We start from the raw sequence: 22,845 nt of genomic DNA, 5'->3' as shown, positions 1-22,845 counted from the left end.
CAATAAATTCTTTGTCCCATATCATTAACACATAGCAGAGCCTTAAAAATAGATGATATGACACTCTGATCTACTTCTGTAATTTTAAACCCAGACTGTAAAATATAAGTGTTAAAAGGAACCAGTGATAGCATATAGTCAAATATTTCTACTTGTCCATTGTGGGAGATTTAATTTTACTTTTATTGTTAACTATGTCATTTTGAGCATAGAGAAATACAGATATTTCTTCAAGACACTAGTTTTGTCCCAAGTAAAATTCTTTACCTTTCGAACATTAATCATCTTAATCTCCAACCTTTCCATTTCTAAAAGCTGCATTCCTCTATTATTTAACATACCACAGAATTTGTTTCACCAGCTTGTTAATTAAAATTACAATATCTAAAGTTTTCTTTTACAAAAATCCAAGTCCAATTTTGTAAAAGACTGAAATTTACTTTATATGAAGTCTTTTACCTTATTTATGTCCTTAAGGGTGTCCCCTCACTGTCCCAGTTATCACAGTTAAGGGGTATTTAAATTGTGAATGACAGGAAGTAACACAATGAGCTGGTTTAAGAGAGGTGGGTGCTAGGACTAGCTAGCTGTGGGATCTAGAGCAAGTTACACTTTCTGGGCTTTAGTTTCTGTTTATAACTGAACTCAATGATTTCTGTGATACTAATTTCTATTCTTTTAATATTTTATGGCTTGAAAATGGTTCAACCTCTTCTGTAGTACAAAAGAGCAATGCCTACAAATAACTGAAGCAGACCCTCTTACTACTTTATTTTCTCATTTCTGGCTGCTCATGTCACTCCAGGCAAGCGAACGTTCTCTTCACCTTCCATTGACTAGGCACTCATCAGTTCCCTAGCATTCCAGCTATGGAGAGATATGGAGAGATTTCGGCAAAAGCAGTTTCCTTTAATTCAAAGGATTTTTAAGACAAAGGAACACTTGTCAAACACAGAAAGGATATAGACATTCCAAATAAACTAAATTCACCATGCCACGTCCAATCTATGTGCTTACTACATAACAAGCTGCCTCATCCCCCTAACCTCTCAAATTAAAATTTCCCTAAATAGGGAGAAATAAAGGGTGCACACTTGTTTTGCTTTACCAAAATAATGCCATACTTTAGTCCTATAACAAAAGAGAAGAGCCCATGAAAAGTTAATAATCAGTATCAATCCATGGTGCCCCTAAGAACACAAAAGTCCTGCTGCATCAGAAAACAACATGGCTTCCCATACACACTCAGGCTACCCCTGCATTCAGCAAATAGAAATGATCTTGTGGCGGTCAGGCAAAATCAAAGTAATTCTAACACTCCAACACTAGGGTATGCCAGGCTGCCTCAGTTCATTTAGGGGTGAAAGATTCCAGCTTTTATAAATCCAATTAAAGCCAACCTCATGCATATTTTGGTAATCAGCATACCAATGAGCCTCATCGCTGTGCAAGTGGTTCACAGCTATTAATTTTTCAGGCTTACAAATGATTTATGCAGTGTTTTTGAAATCCATAAAGAATCTGACAAGTCATTAATTATGATGCCCTGATACTCCAATCTTTTTTATTTTTTTGTTACCCCTCTCCCCCTTTAAGTTAAGTCTTCTAAACTGTCCATCTGGGAAAAGAATTCTTTTTCCTGCCCATTTGATGATTTTCACTGTTTAAACCAAATCTGGAAGAGTACCACTTGTCTTATTTATGATTGTCAAGATATGATATTCTGAGGGTTGGTATGCTGACCATGAAATACTTTATCTCTCATCTCTGAAACATTAGAAAGTGGGATTTTCTGTGTTATTTTATTTAAATGACTGTCATAGCCAGTAGAATTGGCAAGATACTATATTCTCACCATCAAGATTCTGAAACTGGGCCAGAAACTCCTCTATTCTCTTTGCTGTGCTCCCAAGCTGCTTTTCAGAAGTGGACTTAAAAATCTTGAAACATTTCTGAAGAATGGTCATCAGTTCATCTTTTGCCAACATCCTAGAAAAGAATCAGTGACAGGAGATATACTGTAACTGGAAAATCAATATACTTAAAAAAACACTGCTGCATATTAAATGCTTCTGGTCAGATGAAGATGGTACAGATTCATCACCAGTAGCTACCAAATTTGAGGAAAGAGATCTTCTTCAGTGTATGTGACATTTCAGAAGTATTAGGAAATTTCTCATAATAAAGCTTAACTCAGAAAATGTAGAAAACTTGGGCTCACAGCCCGATAGTGGCACTTCTACTACATTTGGAATACAGAGCAACCTACACCTCTTTGACCCTTGGGTTTCCTTGTCAATGAGATGGAAATAAGAATTCACATATCTCACAGGTTAAATGGAGGCCTAAAAATTAAACAAGAAGATGTATTTGAAGACTCTGGCACAGTGCTTACCACACAGGAGGCATTTAAGGTTAGTGTTCCTATCCTTCAGATCTAAGTAGGAGACAGCAGTATCTGCTGATATAACACTTAGGCTAAATGAAGGCTTAAAGGACTCCAAAAAGAAATCACAATCATTTCTCTAATTATTACCATTTTAGCTATGCTTTTTATCTTCTATGGGCTTTATAAACATCCACTAAACTTTAAAAGAGGTAAGCAATTCTCTGTGTTTTATATAGCACAGGTGGAATGGTTGTATAACTCCTTCAAGGCCACAGAGGAAATCTTTGTTAGAAATGGAGGGAACACAGATCTTCTAAAATTAGGATCCTGTTCTCAGAACCGTTACTTAAAGGATCTCTCCACTCAGATCATATTCAGTAACAGAACGAAATGGAATCAGGTCAATATTAGTATTAGTAATTACTAAGTGCCATGACACAAGTATAAAAATTATTCTCAGCAAACGGACCTAATAATGAAAAACTACGATGACTGTAAATTCTTACATTAATCATGAAGGAACATGGAGACAAACCCAGAATGTGGACCATTCTACAAGATAACCATCGTAAGTTTGACATTTTTCATAATAAAAAACCTGAAAAAAATACTAATATTACTAAGCTAAAAGATATAAAGTAGACTAAGACTACTGAGAAATTAAGTAGTTACTTCAACTAAATTTTAAACTGAGACCTAAAAAATTTTTTAAATGTCCTATAGCCAATAAATATAGAAACCAGTCAGTAAGTAGGGGTGGATAAAGTAAACTTTTACCTAGTTTTAAGAAAAAGTATAAAATTTTCTCTTCCTCCTTCTACAGCAATAAAATAATTATCCAAAGTATTAGTAATTTTATCTGTGAATAAAAGGCAACTAGCAGGTCAAAAAAAACTAAGCTAACACATTTAATTTTTTATTATATTTGACATGATTTAAAATGTCTGGCTTTCTATTGCCCAGATGGAGTTAAACTGTTAAGAGAGTTGAAGTCAGATAGACTTGAACAATCTGTTATACCTAACCTTCAGCCCTGCTTAAATAGCCAAGATCAGCATTTCCAGGGTCCAAGGAATTACTGACACTGGCTTGCTGGGAGGGGTAGAAGCTGAGGTGGAATTCACATCAGAAGCACCCTGAGAACTAGTATCCCAGGCTGCAGGCAGACACACCTGGCATCTATTTGCAGCTTACAAAACTGAGTTATCGAGGAAGGCGAGGCCAGCCTATAATTCACTTTGAGGGCGCAAGAAAAAAATGGCATTATGTCACATAATTTTAAAATCAAACTTTACAGCCATAACTTTTAACATATTTGCTTGGATGGGGTAGATCCTTCACTTCAGATGTAAACCTTTAAGTAATTCAGAGAATTACTACTCTTTTTATTATTAGCCAAAGATAATGTTTTTGTAGTTTCCAGAGTAGCAAAAGATCTTATACTATCCCAAGTGCTCTCTGGTTTAATACAAAACAGGGCATCAAGTAAGGCTAAGTAGAGATAATAATGTGATCAACCCAATAAAGTCAGAAAAATTTTTTAAATTAAATTATACATACATAGAATCAACATATACCTGCTATAATCACTATTATCTAATAACATCATTCTAGAGTCCAGTTGCTACAACAAATTAAGAAAAAGTGATACAAACATTAAAGGAAGATGAAATTTATAATATGCATATGATGTGACTGTAAGGTTACGAAATCTAAAAGAACTGCGTATTAAAGAGTGTGAAGGATGTAAGACATGCATACACATATATCTGTGTTAATACCTTACATGTACATGTAATCCATCTTTTATTTTTTTTAAGATTTTTTTTATTATTTATTTATCCATGAGAGACACAGAGAGAGAGAGAGGCAGACACACAGGCAGAGGGAGAGGCAGGCTCCATGCAGGGAGCCTGATGCGGGACTCAATCCCTGGTCTTCAGGATCATACCCTGGGCCAAAGGTGGTGCTAAACCACTGAGCCACCTGGGCTGCCCCTAATCCATCTTTTATTAAATTGCATCACGGGAAAAAAGAGCATGTTCAAAATGGCAACAAAAACTATGGAAAACACAGCCATATACTTTATTTATTTAGAATTTATTTATTCATGAGAAACAGAGAGAGAGAGAGAGAGAGAGGCACAGGCACAGGCAGAGGGAGAAGCAGGCTCCATGCAGGGAGCCTGACATGGGACTTGATCCTGGGTCTCCAGGATCAGGCCCTGGGCTGAAGGCAATGCCAAACCGCTGAGCCACCCAGCTACCCCAGCCATATACTTTATAAACAAGTATGTGACACATATCAAAAAATGAAAGCCTTGAATAAATGACATTTTTTAGTTCTAACCCCCAGTACTGTACAGATACAAATTTATTCCAAATTAATATATACTTATAACACTTTTTGAAACAAAATTCCAGTAGGTATTTGTTTAAAACCCAATATAATTATTCCAAAATTTATCTGGAAAAATAATTGTTCCTAAAAGAAGAACAATGTGTACATGCTTGAGTGTGCGTAGTGGGGCTATTAATGTATCAAAAGATATAAGCTATAGCAACTAAAATCAGTACTTTATAGGAAGAGACAGGAAACAGTGAGAACAAGAGTCTATAAAGAGCTTGAAGAATATATGGGAATTTGATCACTGGGGAAGAGATGGTATGTACTGGAAATAGCAAGTTTGAAAAAAATAGATCACTACCTCAATATATTTCAGATAGAATAAAAACGTAAGTATGGCATAGGGGTTTGGGAAAGAACTAGTCCATCAATCATAAAATGCTAGAAGAAAATGAAGATATTTAGGCATCAACAAGAGTGTTTTCAAAACGGAGGATCTTATATAGCTGTGATAAATATGAAGCAATACTAGTCATGATGGCTACCATTTATATGCACACATGTGTACTTTGGTGACACTGGATCTTTACTATACTGTATGATGTAGTTAAAATTACTCCCATGTTAAGAAATGAGGAAACAGAGACACAGAAAACTTAAGTAACTTGACTAGAGTCCCGTAATTGACAAATTACCAAAGTGATGTGAACCCAGTCTGGCTTGGCATCCGTGTACTGCATCTCAAGACACAGTGTCCATGGTAGAATAGTAGATGCAAAACAAATAACTAACACAACAAAAACCAGCCAAATTCCAAAACCAAAAATCCAAGTTGTGGAACATCGTATATAGTATGATTTAATACCTGTTTGTGCCTGGAAAAATGTCTGGAAGTACAAATTGCTAACAGTAAATGAAAGGCTTTCAAAGTTATGGAACACAAATGGTAATATCAGAAAAGCATTGTTATGTTTTCATTTAGATTATTATTAGAGTGACTCCCAACAAGTACTTGGACAAACCAAACCTAACTGAACAAAACTAACTAAAAACTAAAAAGTGAAAATTTTAAATTATTCCAGAAAGTTTGTTGATACACACTAGCACCCCAAGCAGAAAATTAAGGATTGAGTCACACTAGACCAGCATTTTTCAAACTGAGTTTTCAAAGTGGGTTTCAACCATTACTAAGTCATAAAACCATTCATTCACTCATTCAGTGAACACTTATTAAATGCCTACTATATACCAGGCACTGTTCTGGGCATCTGGGATGTATCTCAGTGAAACAAAAACCCTTGTCTTTATGAAACTTACATTCTAACAGAGGCTGGGAGGTGAGGGGGTAGGTAGAGCACAGCAACAAACACTATCTGCTTCATATTGCTATATATCCTAAAAATTGGTATTATAGAAAAATACTGAGTAGGATTAAGGGTGGGGAGAGTTGGGGAGGAGCAGATGGGTTTCAATCTTAAAACCATTTTTAGACCTCATTGAGAAGATGACATTTGACCAAACACATGAAGGAGGTAAGAGAGTCGGCCATATAAATACCTAGAAGAGCTTTTCCTGGTGGAGAGAACAATACATGCAAAGGTCCTACACTGCATGTATGTAGGGCATGGTAAAGAACAAGGCGGCTAAGGTGGCTGAAGTGGAAAGAGAAATCTAGTAAAAATGAAATGAGACAGCAATGCAGGGCTAGAACATGTAGAGTCATTATAGAGACTGGCTTTTATACTTAGTGAATTTGGGGAGTTAATGGAGAGTTTTGAGCAAAGGAGTGACATTATATGACATATTTTAAAAGGATTGTGCTGACTGCTGTTTTGAGAAAAATCTGTAGGGGAACATGTATGGAAGCCAGGTAAACTGATTCTGCAATTTTCCAGGTGACAGATGACAGTGACTTGGGACAGTGGTAATACCAGCGAAAGGAAGGTGGCAAAAAGGTTTGATTCTTGATGGATTTTGAAGGCAGAACCCAAGTTTTTGGCTTTCAACAATGGGAAGGATAAAAAGACCACTGTTAGATTCTAAGTTTAAAGGGAAGTTCAGGCATTCAGTTTCGAACACATGAACTTTGTGTTTTGGATATGCAAGTGGAGATGTTAAAATAGGTGCATGGAATAACTATATGGCAGTTAGAAGAAAAGTAGGCTTTTCACCTCCCCCAGCACTGCAATGTTGAGGTGTCAGGGAGAAGAGAAACCACTAAAGACGGAGAAGGCAAATGCACTGAGGTAGGAGAAAAACCGAGTCCAGGTCCTGAAAGTCATTAAAGGAAGGAGTGGCAAACTGTGTTAATGCTGATAACAGGCTAACACAAATGAAGACAGAGAACTGACTATCAAATTTAGGAACATGAAGGTCACCAGTAATCTTAATCAAAGTAGTTTATTAATAGAGTGGAAAAACCAAATCAGTTAAAAAGGGAATGAGAAGAGAGGAATTGGAGGCATTGTGACAATGCTTTTGAATTCAGGCGGATCCCATTTAGCATTTAGATTTAAAAGAAATAGAATTGAAAATATCAGAATTTAAAAGTGTGAAAGTCACCACACTAAAGAGAAAGGAAAAAACACATTAAGATAGGTCACCTTAATGCCGAAAAGGAGGTATTTATCTTTAACCACCCTGATTAAGTGGTTTTTATTACCATCAGGTAAATGATTCAAAAAAAGGTTTGTGATACTTAATATGTTAAAAGATTTATAGATTGTCATTAAAAAAAAAAGTTTCCTTAACTAAGACAGAAAGGGAATCATTTAGCAATCATTAAAAACAATCACTCAAGGGCAATTGAGTGTTCTGCTTCATGATGCAGAAAGCCAATAATTCCTGGTTAAGTACTGATTATATAAATGCCTGATTGAGAACAGGCAATAAGGAGAAAATGGTCAATCCATGGCTAATGCAAAAGTCCTCTAAATAATGAGTTCTCAGGCTTTAAACGGACATTTTCATTAATCACCTTTTAAAAATATCAAAAACTCAAACCGGCAAATGTACCAATGAAGACTAAAAAGGAAACAGGAAAAGCTTACAAAAAACCATATACACAGAAATCTTCAAAGACAATACAACAAAGCATTTATATATGGTAACAGGTGAAATGGAAACCAAAAATATGCCTGATGCCTCTAAGCCTTGATATTTCATGTTAGATGCCACTTCCTCTGAGAAACTGCTCAACCTCCTTAATGAAGGTTCACCATCCAGCCTTTTAGCTCCTTAGCCCCTGAGACCTCACCTGTCACAGCACTTACTACTCTGCATTGCAACTGCCTACTTGTCCACCTTAATCTCTCACTTGACCAAAATTCAGTGTACGTAAGACCCAGGGTCATCTCTGTAGTCACATCAGTGGCTCTACCTATCAAGCATTTAAAAAACCTTTTTTGAACAAGGCAATAAATGGCCTTGCCCCACCCCCCCCCCACCCCGTCGTTTGATGACCTCAGGCCTTAGTGAACAATAGTTTCTCTACTGACAAGCTGGTTCACGTAAGAGAGCACTACTCCCAAGTAATAGTGCCCTTTGAGGAAACCATGCTCTATCCTGTTTGTCATAACAAGTAAATTAAATTACATCATATGGCTAGAAATGACTTTAGTAAACTAAAATATATTCATATTATTGATCTATATACTTTTACATTTTTATATATCTCCTATATTTCTTTTCCAAAAGAAAAAAGTTGTCAAATTAAATTTGATTAGCAATTTCTGAGTTTTTTTTAATTTTTATTTATTTATGATAGTCACAGAGAGAGAGAGAGAGAGAGAGAGAGAGAGGCAGAGACATAGGCAGAGGGAGAAGCAGGCTCCATGCACCAGGAGCCCGACGTGGGATTCGATCCCGGGTCTCCAGCATCGCGCCCTGGGCCAAAAGCAGGCGCCAAACTGCTGCGCCACCCAGGGATCCCAATTTCTGAGTTTTTAAAGGAACATTTCTTAGCTACCTGCTCATTTTCGAGCAGAAATTAGTAGGCACTAAATATTTCACAAAGAAAAACTTAAAAAGTTCATATCTTTTGTGTCTGTTGAGATAAAAACCCACTGCTCACTTTTAGCAGTGGAATGTCTTGTTTCAGTTTTGGAACCAATCTGAGATCACCTCCCTCAAGCCAGCCAGCTTCTCCAGCAATAAAGCCATTTCTTTTCCTTTGATGGCTTCATTTTGTCCTTTTTGTAGTCTCTTCTTATTCCTCTTATTTTCTACAACAGTGTTTCTCAAAGTGTGGTCCTTTGGGCCGATCATCTGTCCAAATGTGGTGGAGTGCTTATTAAATGCAGATTCCTTCTGCATTTAATACCCAGGTTCCCAACAGATTCAGAATCTTTAGGGAGGGCAGCCTGGGTAGCTCAGCGGTTTAGCACCGCCCTCAGCCCAGGGCATGATCCTGGAGATCTGGGATCGAGTTCCACGTCAGGCTCCCTGCATGGAGCCTGCTTCTCCCTCTGCCTGTGTCTCTGCTCTCTCTGTGTCTCTCATGGATAAATAAATAAAATCTTAAAAAAAAAAATCTTTAGGGGGAGGGTAAAAGCATACATGTTCAATACACCTCAGTTGATTCTTATGCACACTAAGGCTTGAAAATCAGTACTGTAAAAACTATGATTCTCAACATCTTTTTCCTATAAAATGAACTTCAACAATTCAGCTGTTTGGTTTTACCACAAGTGTACAGATGACTGTGGAGGACCTGGTGTGATGCAAATTCAGACTGGCAATCCCTGGTCTAAGAAAGAAATTGTATTTTAACTGTACAGTCTCATATTCCTTCTGCATGGACAAATCTAGATCACCAAAAGTTAAATTAGGCTATTTAGGAAGCATCACATAGATTGTGGAGCCGTACTGTTTACTGTTTTTCTTAACAGTAAGAAATCTCATCTAAAGTTGCAAATTCAGGAAACAATGCATTATTTAGATTTCAAATTTCTAGTCTCTTTGAACTAAGCTAAACTGATCAAATGTTAATATTATTACTTGGGTCATGTTTTTTTAACTCAATGAAAGCTGAACTGACCTGCTAATATATTACTGTTTAACTCAAAAGCTTTACTCAAAAATTAGAGCAATTTCTTTTAACCTAAATTCCTGAAGCAATCAATCAACTTCGATTTACAAATCTGTTTCTAGAGCAAACTCATAAGGTTACACTTGGGATAAGCAGACTAGACACTGTGGTTCATTTATAGATCTATACCCTGGGCCAAGATGCCTTGTGCCACGGTGGGATGGGGGTTTTGAGTCCATAGGCACTTGCTTGGTTGGTTCACTTTAATATTTGTGGTGTGCTCTGAACATGGACAATTGGCCACAAACCTACAGAAATTACTTTTTATACTATCTCCCAAATAATTGAAATAAGGCTGAAAAACAGACTTGACTTTGAAGATTGATTTAAATTCCAGCTCTGTCAGCTGCAGAAAAGTCACTCAACTCAATGTTTCTGCCTCTGGCTTATTTGGAAGAAAATGAGATAATCCTTGAGTAATTCTCAATTATTGGACAAGGGCAGAATAAATTCCCTCAGACGACAGACACACTTCTCATTACCCTCAACTCAAGAATCACTGCCATAGTAATCCATGGCAACTGATATGAGATCAGAATATTCTTCAGGTCCAGCTGATGCATAATTCCTGTAAGTTTAAGACTCTGACTTGTAGCAACCCTTAAAACCTTATTATGGAAGCAAGGTTTTAAAAAACTTTTGGTCACGTGTTTGATTTCTAGATGGCTATTTAGAAATTTTCTTCAATAGAAAGATAAATTTTTCCTCTTAAGGTCTTTCATAGATGACCACAAAAAGCCCAGTGTACTCACCTAGCGTAGTGCTGGGTTAGCATCATTTTTACCACTTACTGTTCCCAAATGGTATTTTAAATGAAATATATTCATATATAATGATACATGCTTGAGTGAAAAATTAACCAACTCATATCCTGTATAGGGATTTGGTTTTCATGCTTCAAGAGTTTACTGAAAGAAGAAAGTTTACGGAAGACATGCAGAACTAATGGACTCATGCCAAATTACGATCTTATTATAAACACATACCTGCATGCTCCCTGCACGCACATCAGTTGTCTGTTGCACACATTTAAAAAATAACTGTGATATAAAATCCTGTAAGTTTTTTTCTACTCACAAGATATGGTATTTTCCCCCATTATAAACATCTTGTAAATACATTTTAAAATTGAGGTAATTAGGGGCATCTGGATGGTTCAGTCAGTTAAGCATCTGCCTTTGGCTCAGATCATGATCTCAGGGTCCTGGAATGGAACCCGGCATGGCATTGGGCTCCTTGCTCAGTGGGGAATATATTTCTCCCTCTCGGTCTGCCCTTCCCCTGCTTGTGCACGCTTTCACTCTCTCAAATAAATAAAATATTTTAAAAAATAAAAATAAAATTGAAATAATTAACATATTAGTTTCATGTGTACATGATTTGATTATTTGTATTTATTGTGGAATCATTACCATAAGAAATCTAGTTAACATCCATCACCACAGTTATAAATTTTCTTTTTTATGATGAGAACTTTTAAGATCTATTCTCTTAGCAACTTTCAAATATGCAGTATGTGTTATTAATTACAATCATCATAGCACACGGTACATCTCCAGTACTCCTTTATAACTGGGAGTTTGTACTCTTTGACCACCTTCACCCATTTTGCCCACCCTTCCACCTCTGACAACCACCAATCTGTTCTCAGTATCTCTGAGTTCATGTTATGGCAGGACTTCCTTTTTTATGGCTAAATACTTTGTGTGTATATGTGTTTCTTTATCCATTTATCCACTGATGGACACTTAGCTTATTTCCAAGTCTTGGCTATTATGAATAATGCTGCAAAATACACATGGGAGTGTTGGTATCTCTTTGAGTTAGCATTTTCATTTCTTTCAGATAAATACCTAGAAGTGGAACTGCTAGTCAAAGGGTAGTTCTATTTTTAATTTTTTGAGGAATCTCCACACTGTTTTCCATAATAACTATACCAACTCACATCTCCACCCACTGGGTACAAGTTATTTCTCACCACTTGTCATTTTTTGTCTTTTTGTTATTAGCCATCCTAACAGGTGTGAAGTGATATCATTGTGATTTTGATTTGCATTTCTGATGATTAGTGATGGTAACCATCTTTTCGTGTACCTGCTGGCCATCTGTATGTCTTCTTTGGAAAAATGTCTGTTTAAAAAAGTGGGCCGAGGATCTAATCTATTTAGTTGTATAAGTTCTTTATAGGTTTTGGGATATTAATCCCTTATCAGATATATGATTTGCTAATATTTTCTCCCTTTTGATAGGCTGCTTTTTTGTTTTATTATTGGTTTCTCCTTTACTGCATAGAAGCTTTTTAGTTTGATATAGTCCCACTTATTTATTTTTGCTTTTGGTGTCAAAGCCCAAATATCATTGCCAAGATCAACGTCAAGGAGCTTTGTTTATGTTTTCTTCTAGTTTTGTGGTTTCAAGTCTATGTTCAAGTCTTTAATCCACTTTGAGTTGATTTTTATGAACGGTGTAAGAAAGTAATCCACTTTTCCCACTATCATTTACTGAAGAGATTGTCCTTTCCCCATTATATATTCTTGCCTCCTCTGTTATAAATTGTCCACCTGTGAATTTTTTTGAGCTCTCTGTTCCATTCATCTATGTGTGCTTTTTTAATGTCAATACTATACTCTTTTGATTACTACAGCTTTGTAATATAGTTTGAAATCAAGAAGCATGAGGTCTCCCTGTGTTCTTTCTCAAGATCGTTTTGACTATTCTTTGGTGGTTCCACACAAATACCAGGAATTAAATACTTTTTAATGGTCACAGTATATTTCATCAGGTTGATCTGTGGTTTAAAACATGTCAGTTTCCAGATAAAAGAATTTTTTCACAAGAAATACTGCTTTTAAGGAACTTAAAAAAATCAAGCTAGAAATGTTTATTAGACTATGTTTCTATAGCACCTTAGTTTTTCTTCCCAAGTGACATTCAGTGATCATTTTAATCTTATTTTCTCTCATGACTTGAACTGTTTGAAGATAGGTGATGTCTGGTTTCCTAAATTCAGATGATTCCTACTTAGAATGCTAAACCCTGACTTTTTGTCCACATCTAATCTGCACAAAAGGGAAAAGAAATCCAATATAGAGATTCCCAGATTCTTGTAATGCCCAGGCTCTTACCTCTCCTTGCTGCATCTCCTTTTATCCTTAGAGCTTTTTATATTCCTGTTTCTGACAGTTTAGCACGATGGCTAAAATTTCATTTTCTATTTGTTCCTTCTGCTTTTACTCAGAGCTGAAAACCCATATTTTAGATTTCAGCAAAGAATAAAGGAAGGTACAACAGCTATGAAGTCAGATCTGGATTAAAATTCTGGTTCCATCAACAGCTAAGAGATCTCAGGCAAATCATCTAAGCCTTGTGTGTGCTTCAGTATCCTGAGTTGTAAAGTTTGGATAACAGTATTGGCCACAAAGGTGTGCTTGTGTATTAAACAGGAAAAGATACTGAAAGGGCCTAACACACTGCTAGCCTTGATAAACAGTGGTTATGACTATAACCATTACTATTATTGCTCGTGTTTTCTTACCCTAGTTTGGAACTGGCATTTGGCATTCTTGATCCTTGACCTGTACCCCAAGATTACCAATGCCAGAAAGATACAGAAAGAAAAGAATAAGCCCTCTCTGACAAAGGAATCTATGAATTTGAGAATACTCAACCAGAAAAGGAAGACAATCACTAATCACAAAGATTAAAGAGGACACTCAGCAAGAATCAACTGGGTGTTCAAGCAGTCAGGTTGACTTGAATAGAAAGTAAATGAAGTTTCAGTTGACATACAGAAGTACACAGAAATCTCTTACTGGCATTAAAAAAAAATGAAATAAAACATAGCTTTTCAGTGGCAATCTAGTTTCCATGGGGAGTTATTTTTCCAGATAGCATAAAATTAGTTTCCTATCTTAAGCTGCACCTGCTAGATCACTAACATTTGAATTATTAAGTCTCTGGACTTAAAGTGCTTTCAATGTGAATTTTCCTCCTACTGTGCCCATCTGTTCTTTTCTTGTGGGCCCAGAGGAAGCCAAGACTTAATAAATATTCAGTTCTCAGACTTTTTTTTAATGATATTTTCATATACGCATTTATATTCACGGAGGAAAATAAGTCTGTGTGAAGAAACTTAACTCACATTTGATTTCCCTTTTCCCATTATCCAAGTGGTCATTATTTTTGTTAGACTAAAAAGTCACCATATATATGAGAGGTAAAGCCAAGAAAAACAAAGGATTATAACTTTAAAGGCAAATTTGTCAGGGTGATAAGCAATCTCTGAAATCTGATAATAACACCAAGATAACTTATTTATTCATATAACATTAAGTAAATAAACTTATGATATCCAGTGTTCATGCAGACAGGGCTGGCCACTGCTTGCTCATCATTGCTCCTCATCAAGTTCAGCAGTGGCCTCCTTCATAGGATGCATTTTATCAAGTGATACTGCTCCTCCACCTATCCTGGTTGGGGCCATGGCAAGCTCACTTTCCATGACTACTTTCCCTGCCATGACATCAAGCTGACAAGATTAAAATCATCCATACATAGGACACCTGGGTAGTGCAGTTGGTTAAGCGTCCTACTCTTGGTTTCGGCTCAGGTAACAATCTCCAGGTTGTGAGACAAGACCCAAGTCAGGCTCCATGCTCAGTGTGGAGTCTTTGCTTAAGATTCTCTCTCTACCCCTTCTTCACCTTCATATATCACCCACCTCCACCCCCCGCACACTCTCTAAAATAAATAATGAAAAAATAATAATAATAACCCATACCTAACCTAAGTTCTCCTCAGGTAGTGTCAATATTTGACTAAAAACATTTATTTTACTTAAAAAAAAATCACAAGTTCATAAACAAGGTAAAGCTAGCAAAGAAATGGATGGTTGCTATATTAAAAACACAAACAAATTCAATATATATACAGATATTAGACACAACATGGCTACTTCTGAAAACTCTTGCAGGCAGACTTCTGGAGGAGGGTGTTACTTATTGGCAGGCTTACAGCGGACAAAAAAGAAAACAAACCAAACTACCTCAGCAGCTGCAAGGCTGACACATACTCCTCTGAATCCCATATGTTCTTTTCTAAACAAGTGCAGTACAGCTCTCTGATCTGTAAGTAAAAAGTGTATTTGTGAGAAACCAAAAGTGATGTATTAAGTTATACACTACTTGTTTGTCAAAGTATCATCAATGGTCAAGACAAAAAAATTAACCTTATTAAAAGCAACCATTATCTTTAGAGGACTACAGACTGGGCATGCATCAGAATACCATTTACATAAAAGCAAAATGAGACCATATTGGGATTGGCTGATACCACTGATCACATTGCAATAAGTAATAAAATAAAAATGATATGTGATTATTAAAAAGAATGCTTAATGGTAGAAATCATCTTTAAACAAATCATTCACATGTATTTACATTTGTCTCTAAACCTCTGAGTTAAGAACCCAAAGATTTAGGAATACAGAATTACTCTACTAACATCCACTCTCCAGATGGTTCACAGGTTTCCAGTATGACACAAAGGCCAGTGGGGCATAATTTTGCAAGCACAGAAATGCTGCCTCCCTTTTAGTTTTTTTGTGTAATGCAAGGTTAACCATTAAGCATTCTCAAATAGATTCTTTTTTCCATTTTGATAAGGTGAGGGATCAGCTCTCTCGGCATACATGACAAGGAAGTGTGAAAGAAAAAAAGTTAAAATGCCTTAGGACAAATACATTGCAGGGGAAGCAATACCACCAGGATTCATGTGGCTGCTTCTAGTTGTGGCCATCAGAACAAAAAATACGGTTTCAATTACCAGTAATGTGTACAGCTGGAATGGATTTAGACTGTGCACTCAGTGCACGATTTGGATCCATTTCAAATTTTGATGCCTGAATGCTGCTGAAATCAAAGCAAGAAACTACTAATCTTCCTACTGCAGAGATTCCAAATGAGGAAGTTTTGGTTACCTGTCGACCCAATGGGTACTTGGGAAGAGAAGAAGTGAACTGATGAAGACATCTCAAAACCAGGAAGTAATTTGAATGGTAAACATGTAAGTTTTCTAGTAATGATTGTATTTCCTCCTAAAAATCAGAGAATACATTAAAAATACATAAGTTAGTAATGAAAAGAATAGAGTCTACTTCATTAACATGTTATTAATTCCTGGAAAACTGATAAGATTCAGAATTATAAATTAACCTCCTCAAATTTTGAGAATTAGTAATCCACACACAAAATCTAGGATAAAAGCTGGGCATCTTTGATTTAGTAGCAAGTCTGGTGATACCTTACACACACCAAAGTTAATACTGTAGTTTCCTTCTACCTGTACCATTGCCATGATAACTGGGCTCCCCAAAACGCACCTTACTGGATACCTCCCTGTGCCAGTCACCTGATGTATGCCACAGCAAGGCAGGCCCACTACCATCTACCTCGCTGGCATCAGAAAGAAAGGTGAGGAGGTCACCAGGGAGCGCACTACAAACATAATTCACAGTGACTGAGGTTCCACTTATGGCCTATGCTTCTCTTAAAGTACTAGTAGAACTGTTTTTCAAAGGGAAGAAAGACTATAGAAGAAACACCACAGGTGACTGATAAATCCTTGCCTTTTGTTGAGAATCCCAATACTGGTTTTATTTAGCTTACCATTAAGAAAAAAATCTGAAGCCATCAAGCTTTATAATTTAGACTCCCAACAAGTATAATATGGGAGACAGTGTCTTAAGAAACTGATGGGATGATTAATCTCATAAATCAGTTTCAAAAGAATTGGGGGAGGGGTAGTGAATAGAGGTGTTTTCTAGAACCTTCTGAAATAGTTTAGAAATGACTTTAAAACACTACATCCTATCAACATCCAAGTATTTTTCAGACCTCAAATACTTTTATAACTGCTTCATCCTGTAACATTTTCTAAAGAGGATTATGATCTGTGGCATGGTCTTCATATTTTTTTCTTCTCTAAGAAGTCAAATGAAGGACTTTAACTGCTGGGCTTGACTTTTTACCCCAGTAATATCTTGCAGACACCCATTATTTTTAGCAGTCAAGCATACAGAAAGTAACACCTAGATATCAATAAATTCAAGCAAACCTAACCTATACAAAACAACAAATCTGATATATTTTCCTAAACACTTAGAAATCAGTTCCTTCATTAGTGATCTATATGTTATTACCTGAAAGTACAGGGCAAATGAAGGAAAACCTTTTAGTATCAAAATGTTTTTCCTCCCAGTATTTTAGTTGGCAATTTCAAAAATCTAGGTCTCCTATCACAACAAAGGGTACTTTAACCACCACTGGGAAAGTAATATTAATTCTAATTTTACAATAGGTTATATGTAACACAGAAAGTGCATAAAGCCACTAATTGTTTGCCTTAATGTATGCCTAAAGAGCTTTTAAATAAAGAAAATATTCTGGAGAGAAAGGAATCCAACATTGAATAATAATCATACCTCACACTTCTTGCACCACCTATTACTTTTGCTTTGTAGAGTAACTGCATGTACAAATAATGGGTGAAACAGAACTGAATTTACTCAGATAAGGAGAAAAAAGAAATAACACTTCGTGGGCAATGTTACATTCCAGGAACTATGCCTTGGGTAAGGGTGAGATGAGGATTATGCACATAATCTTCTCCCAGATGGTCTCAGTCCCTTTATACTTCTGTGTGATTATATCCCTGTGCCTAGTGGAATTGTATCGCTTAAAACATGTTTTGCTTTGTTCACACAGCATAGGAAACTATTTCATCTGATGCTCAACTGAGGAAATGGGAGTTCTGGTTTCAACATTGGAAATAAAACCGACTATACTGGACTTCATGAGAGGCGATGTGTTATATCCTTCTAAGGGATTTTCAAGAGTTCTTTTCAACATCCCACACTTTTGTCTTATGCGCTGACTTTGGAAAGAGATTTCACTGTTGTTTATATCTGTGTTCTTCTCAGCTGCAGCAGAAAACATCACAAATGATTAACTTTCTTCATGTAACCTATTCTCTAAATTCTTTCTTACTGAGATACGTATCTGCAAATGCCTCTCTACCACCTATCCAGATCAATAATTCTTGATACACTTTATGAATACATTTATAGGTTTTGACGCAGAGAAAATTCTCTACGTGATACATTACTACAGATCACAGTCTGCATATGTAAAAACAAAACCTTTTGAAATAGTAATTCTATTTTCCATTTGTTAAATTTTTCTTCTGGCATCATTGCTATACACTGGTCATAGCTGCCACTGTTTCATTTCATAATTGTGTTTAAGATGATTCTTCTCAACAGAGCTATATTTTGCCTAGTAATATTCATTATTTCCCAAAGAGATACACTTTCTTATATTCTTGAAACATGAAGACCTCGTGATCTTTCCTAATCTTTGATATAGAGACACAAACAGAAAGAGATTTCTCTATCAAATACTCAAATACCCATTGCTTCTCCTCAAACATCCACACACACTCCATCCTTAGGTCCTTTCCACTTGCCATCTCTCTCTTTGGAATTCCCTTCCTCCAGATTTCTGCATGGCAAGCTCTGTAACTTCCTTTACTCTTTATTCAAAATCCACCTGCTTAGTAAGGTCCTTCTTTAAAATGTCAATCCAACTCCCCATGTACACTAAACTTCATATTCCTTCCATCTCCTTCATTGTTTTCTCCTTAGCAATGATCACTAACACATATTTTATCCATCTATCTCGATAGCACGTAAGCTCCATGAAGGTAGAGGTTTTTGTCACTTTTGTTCATTCCTGTATTCTCAGCACCTAGATTAACACCTGGCACACAGAAAACACTCAAAAACTTTGATGAGTGAGGAAGTGCATTAATGAATGGAGGACAACCCTCAGTCTCCCTTCTAAATAAGAGCAATCACTTGTCATCTTGCTGGATGTGGGTCAGATTTACTAATTTTTCAACAAAAGATGAACGTTTGAATTTGTAATGTAAAATGTCTCAATTAGTAAACACTGGCTTGGGTTTTTAAAAAAACACCATGGACCTAAAAAAACCCCACATTAATATCAGGCTGTGGGTTGCCACTCAATGTATTTCTATACGTTTTACATCTATATATAAAACAATGCATTACTAAACAACCTTTTAAATCAGACCTCTCCAAACACATCAATCCTGTCTGCCATTCAATCAAAATCATTCATGTATTATTGTTTACTAATATGACAAAGCCTCTGTTGTTACTGAGCTGGTTATGTTTTTTGGAGAGGAAATCAATGGTTATGTAAACTTAAATATAAATAGGTTAAGAAAATATGATCAGATAGAATTATATTTGCCATGATGCTTAGTTTTTGCAATCCTCTTCTAATTTCCATAGTCTTTATCACTTCTGCGTCCAGATTTTAGTTATAGGGTGAAGAATGACCCCAAGAAGACTTAAAGAAAGTATGTAAAAATGGCTGTAAATTTTTATTTGTTCCTTTCAATCAATTCACTGCTGGCAAAATAGATACTGGATTTTAGGAATAAGAGGTATCAGCTGGCCAAGAACACAGCATTTTCTCAGTTATCATCTTGCTAGAACTAAGCATTTTTCTCATTAGAGAAATTTTGGCTGACAGTGTTTGATTCTCAGTCTCATCATGTGACAGCTACCCAATAGAGTGCCAAACCACAACTGTCTCCCAGCTTTGGTGCGGCACGAGTGCTTGTTCTCTCATCTGTCTCAGCCCTTTGTTCCCCCTGTTCAGTAGCACTTGATGAAGGGTTTGGATTTGAGCTGCCACTTCCCACCACACTACTGGGCTAATGTCTCACTCAACTGATTATATGAAGTAATTTGTTTTGCAGTCATTTTCTTCCTTCTCTTTTCCTTTTATCATTTTTTTCTAATGGATTTTTCCCTCCTCCTGCTTTTAGATCAAAAGAAGCAGAATGAAGAGGTGGAGGCAAAAGTGAAAAGCAGGTTTCTACCAAACTCGTGATCTAATTGTGCCTTTTGATCATGAATCACCATGAAAAACTTACTAAATGGTGAAAAGAACTCCTTGCTCTACCTCTAACTTGCTCTGTGACCTTAGAGATAGTTTACTTCCTCTCTTGGCTGCAGTTCTTCACTTGTCAAATAAGTATACTGAATAAGGTTATCATTCTAATAGGTATATATTACAATTCTAAGTCCAAGACTTGCTTCCTACCTCAACTGATTTAAAATCTAGCTGGGTACATAGGGAATAGAGACATAAAATATTAATGAGTCAGAATAATAAAGCTTCAACTGTCACTGACAAGGGATTGAACCTAAGTTTTCTACATAGCATAAAGTTGAACTCTTTAAGGGTTGAAGTCAAGCCAAATAGCTTTAAGGAAAATCTGAATAAAAATATACTTGATTTTATGTGAAATACATGGAATTAGTCATTTATTAAATATACTGAGCATAATGTAACTTTTTGACAAAACAGGATTAACATCAATAGCAAATCATTACTAGTAATATAGAGGGTGTGGTTGGTGTTCACAGCACAGGATTAAAATGGATCTATTCCTAGATATGGTGTGAAGACTTGCTTTTTAAAAAAAGTCTTTTGAAAATAAAGAGTATATATGTGTGTGTGTGTGTGTCGATGTAAATGATATTGGTATATATATATACACACTTGTATAAAATATACAACTATACATATTTGGTGGGGAGAAGGGGAATGTTTCCCTTTATTTGAGCAGCAGAATGTACTGCTGCATGACACCTATCAAACTATAATGGGCAAAGCTGCCTCACACCAAGTGGTTTTCTAAGCCTCCTATAAATTATCCTTACTGTTAATTTGCTACAGTATTTGAAAAGCACATTTGCAATTTCTCAAACACTAATATAGAATCTTAGGCACCTTCTCACCAACTCACCAACTTATACTGATTCTTCAAGAAGCGTCACAGAAAATGTGTGGGCTTTCATGTCAGGTCTGGGTATTAAAGCCACATCTTCCATTTGCTAATTGTGACACTTTAGATGGGCAAGTTACTTACTCATTTTTGTGACTCTCCTCATCTATACAAAGGGATAAAAACATCTGTCATATGCAGTGGCTGTGATTCAAAATGAAACAATGCATTAAAACTATCTACTAATTGGGAAAAGCTGTTAATATTCCATTCTCCCAAAACATTTGTTCATCGAAAGAAAAAGAATTTCTCACTATTCAAAAAATGGTTCCAGTATTTCAAGGCCTAGTGTTTTTTATTATCAGATAATAATTATGCAAATATGATATGAAGCCACAATCTTCCTCAAAGCTTTCCTTAAATACTGGACTTGAAACAAAACTTCAGGCACAAGCAATAATAAATATCATATCTTTGTAATTATGAAGAATTTGAAGGTTCTGTTTAAGGCATTCTGACAGCTTAATTTCTCATGAACTGTTGTTTCTTAAGTTAAAGGTTTAAGTTAAAAAAACAGCTTGATTACTAAAGCAACACTATGAGGCACAAACATGGTAAAAATACAGTAACCTCTCCTTCTGTTTCACCTAAAACCCAGAGTTAATAATTTACCTATCTTCAATTAAACAAATGCACTAAAATAAAATTTTAATGAGGAATCTAAATAATTTAACTAGGCAGAAAAAAATTACTACTAATCTCTTTAATGAACAAGTAAATAAAATCATAATATTTTAGAGCCAAAAGAAACTTAAAGACTATCTTGTTAAACTTCTACCACAGGATTCAAAAGCTAATGAGTCATCAGAAGTTTTGCATTAATAGGAGCTTGTGCAAGCCTATTCTATTCAGCTTACATGTAGGAAAACTTGTTAACTGTCAGAATATACTTTTTGGCCAGTGTACCCAGCTGCACTGCACAATCAATCATTCATGAGACAGACTACTCAGAAATGAAAGGATGCACAGAATCTTTAGTCTTTTGTCAGCTATATATGGCCTTCTAATGTTGTGCCTTAGTTGAACTTCCTGAAGAATCTTCTACAAAGGTATTATGGGTTAGTCAGCTGAATTTTTAAATTTTAAAGACACTCTCAAAAAACTCATGAATTTTATGAAATATGAAGCTGCCATTATCGTTTAAAAGCTATTAACTATGAAACTGAGCATCTATAATTCTAAAGGAGTCACAGGTTTTTGTTTTGTTTTGTTTTTTAACATTTTGAGTCCAGTCAGAATAACTGAGATGAGTCATTTAAGTGAGAATTTAGGTTAGTTCTAAATTTAAGAAAAGAAGGTAGGGGAAACAATAAACATTTCCTCCAAGGAATCAATCCAGTTGAAGTGGTTCTCAAAGATGATCTTCAGGGATGCCTGGGTGGCTCAGCGGTTGGGCACCTGTCTTTGGTTCAGGTCGTGATTCCAGGATCTGGAATTCAGTCCCACATCGTGCTCCCTGCATGAAGCCTGCTTCTCCCTCTGCCTGTGTCTCTGCCTGTGTCTTTCATTCTGTGTCTTTCATGAATTAAAAAAAAAAAAAAAAAAAGAAAAAGAATCTTCAGCCCAGGAGCATCAGCATGACCTGGGACCTTGAAGGAAACACAAATTCTTAGGCCCCACCTATGAGATACAAAAGCTCTGGGAATGGAGGTCAGAAATCAATGTTTTAACAAGCCCTCCAGGTGATTCTGATATATGTTAAAGTTTGAGAACCACTGGTTTAGTTCAACAGGGTAGAAAGCAAAGTAGATTTTCAGAGCAGAAAGAATCTGGATATAAACAGTATAAATTTCTCTAGAGTGTACTTGGAGGTCTAGGTCTTCAAACTCTGAGTATAGAAAATGGATACAAAGTGACAAATTCTACCAGTTGGCATGTATATATAAATGTAACTACATAATCCATATAACTATGCAACATGAGTATTATACATAGAATATATAATACATAAAATTATGTATTCATATTGATCTTAACTTTCATCATAGTGAAAAATAAGAATACTTATGATTTAGATTCATAAAAGTTTTATTGTATATATAAAAGTTTTATTGTAGACTCATTTGCTGAACAGACT

General features: G+C 35.9%; 1 protein-coding gene across 5 annotated transcripts in view; it reads right to left on the bottom strand.

Moving 5' to 3' along the window:
- Positions 1–22,845, bottom strand: part of ORC3 (origin recognition complex subunit 3) — a 60,865-nt gene that overhangs the window by 10,376 nt on the left and 27,644 nt on the right. For all 5 annotated transcript variants that reach the window (XM_049092344.1, XM_049092345.1, XM_049092346.1 and 2 more), the window contains 3 exons: positions 15,802–15,918; positions 14,869–14,948; positions 1,856–1,989 (listed from right to left, as the gene is read on the bottom strand). In XM_049092344.1, the coding sequence (XP_048948301.1) occupies positions 1,856–1,989; positions 14,869–14,948; positions 15,802–15,918 (331 nt within the window). The remainder of the gene's footprint in view (positions 1–1,855; positions 1,990–14,868; positions 14,949–15,801; positions 15,919–22,845) is intronic.

Source organism: Canis lupus, chromosome 12, assembly GCF_003254725.2.
Source record: "Canis lupus dingo isolate Sandy chromosome 12, ASM325472v2, whole genome shotgun sequence".
Classification (NCBI taxonomy): domain Eukaryota; kingdom Metazoa; phylum Chordata; class Mammalia; order Carnivora; family Canidae; genus Canis; species Canis lupus.
Note: the sequence above shows the minus strand (reverse complement) of the source record. Positions and strands in the feature narration are given on the sequence as shown.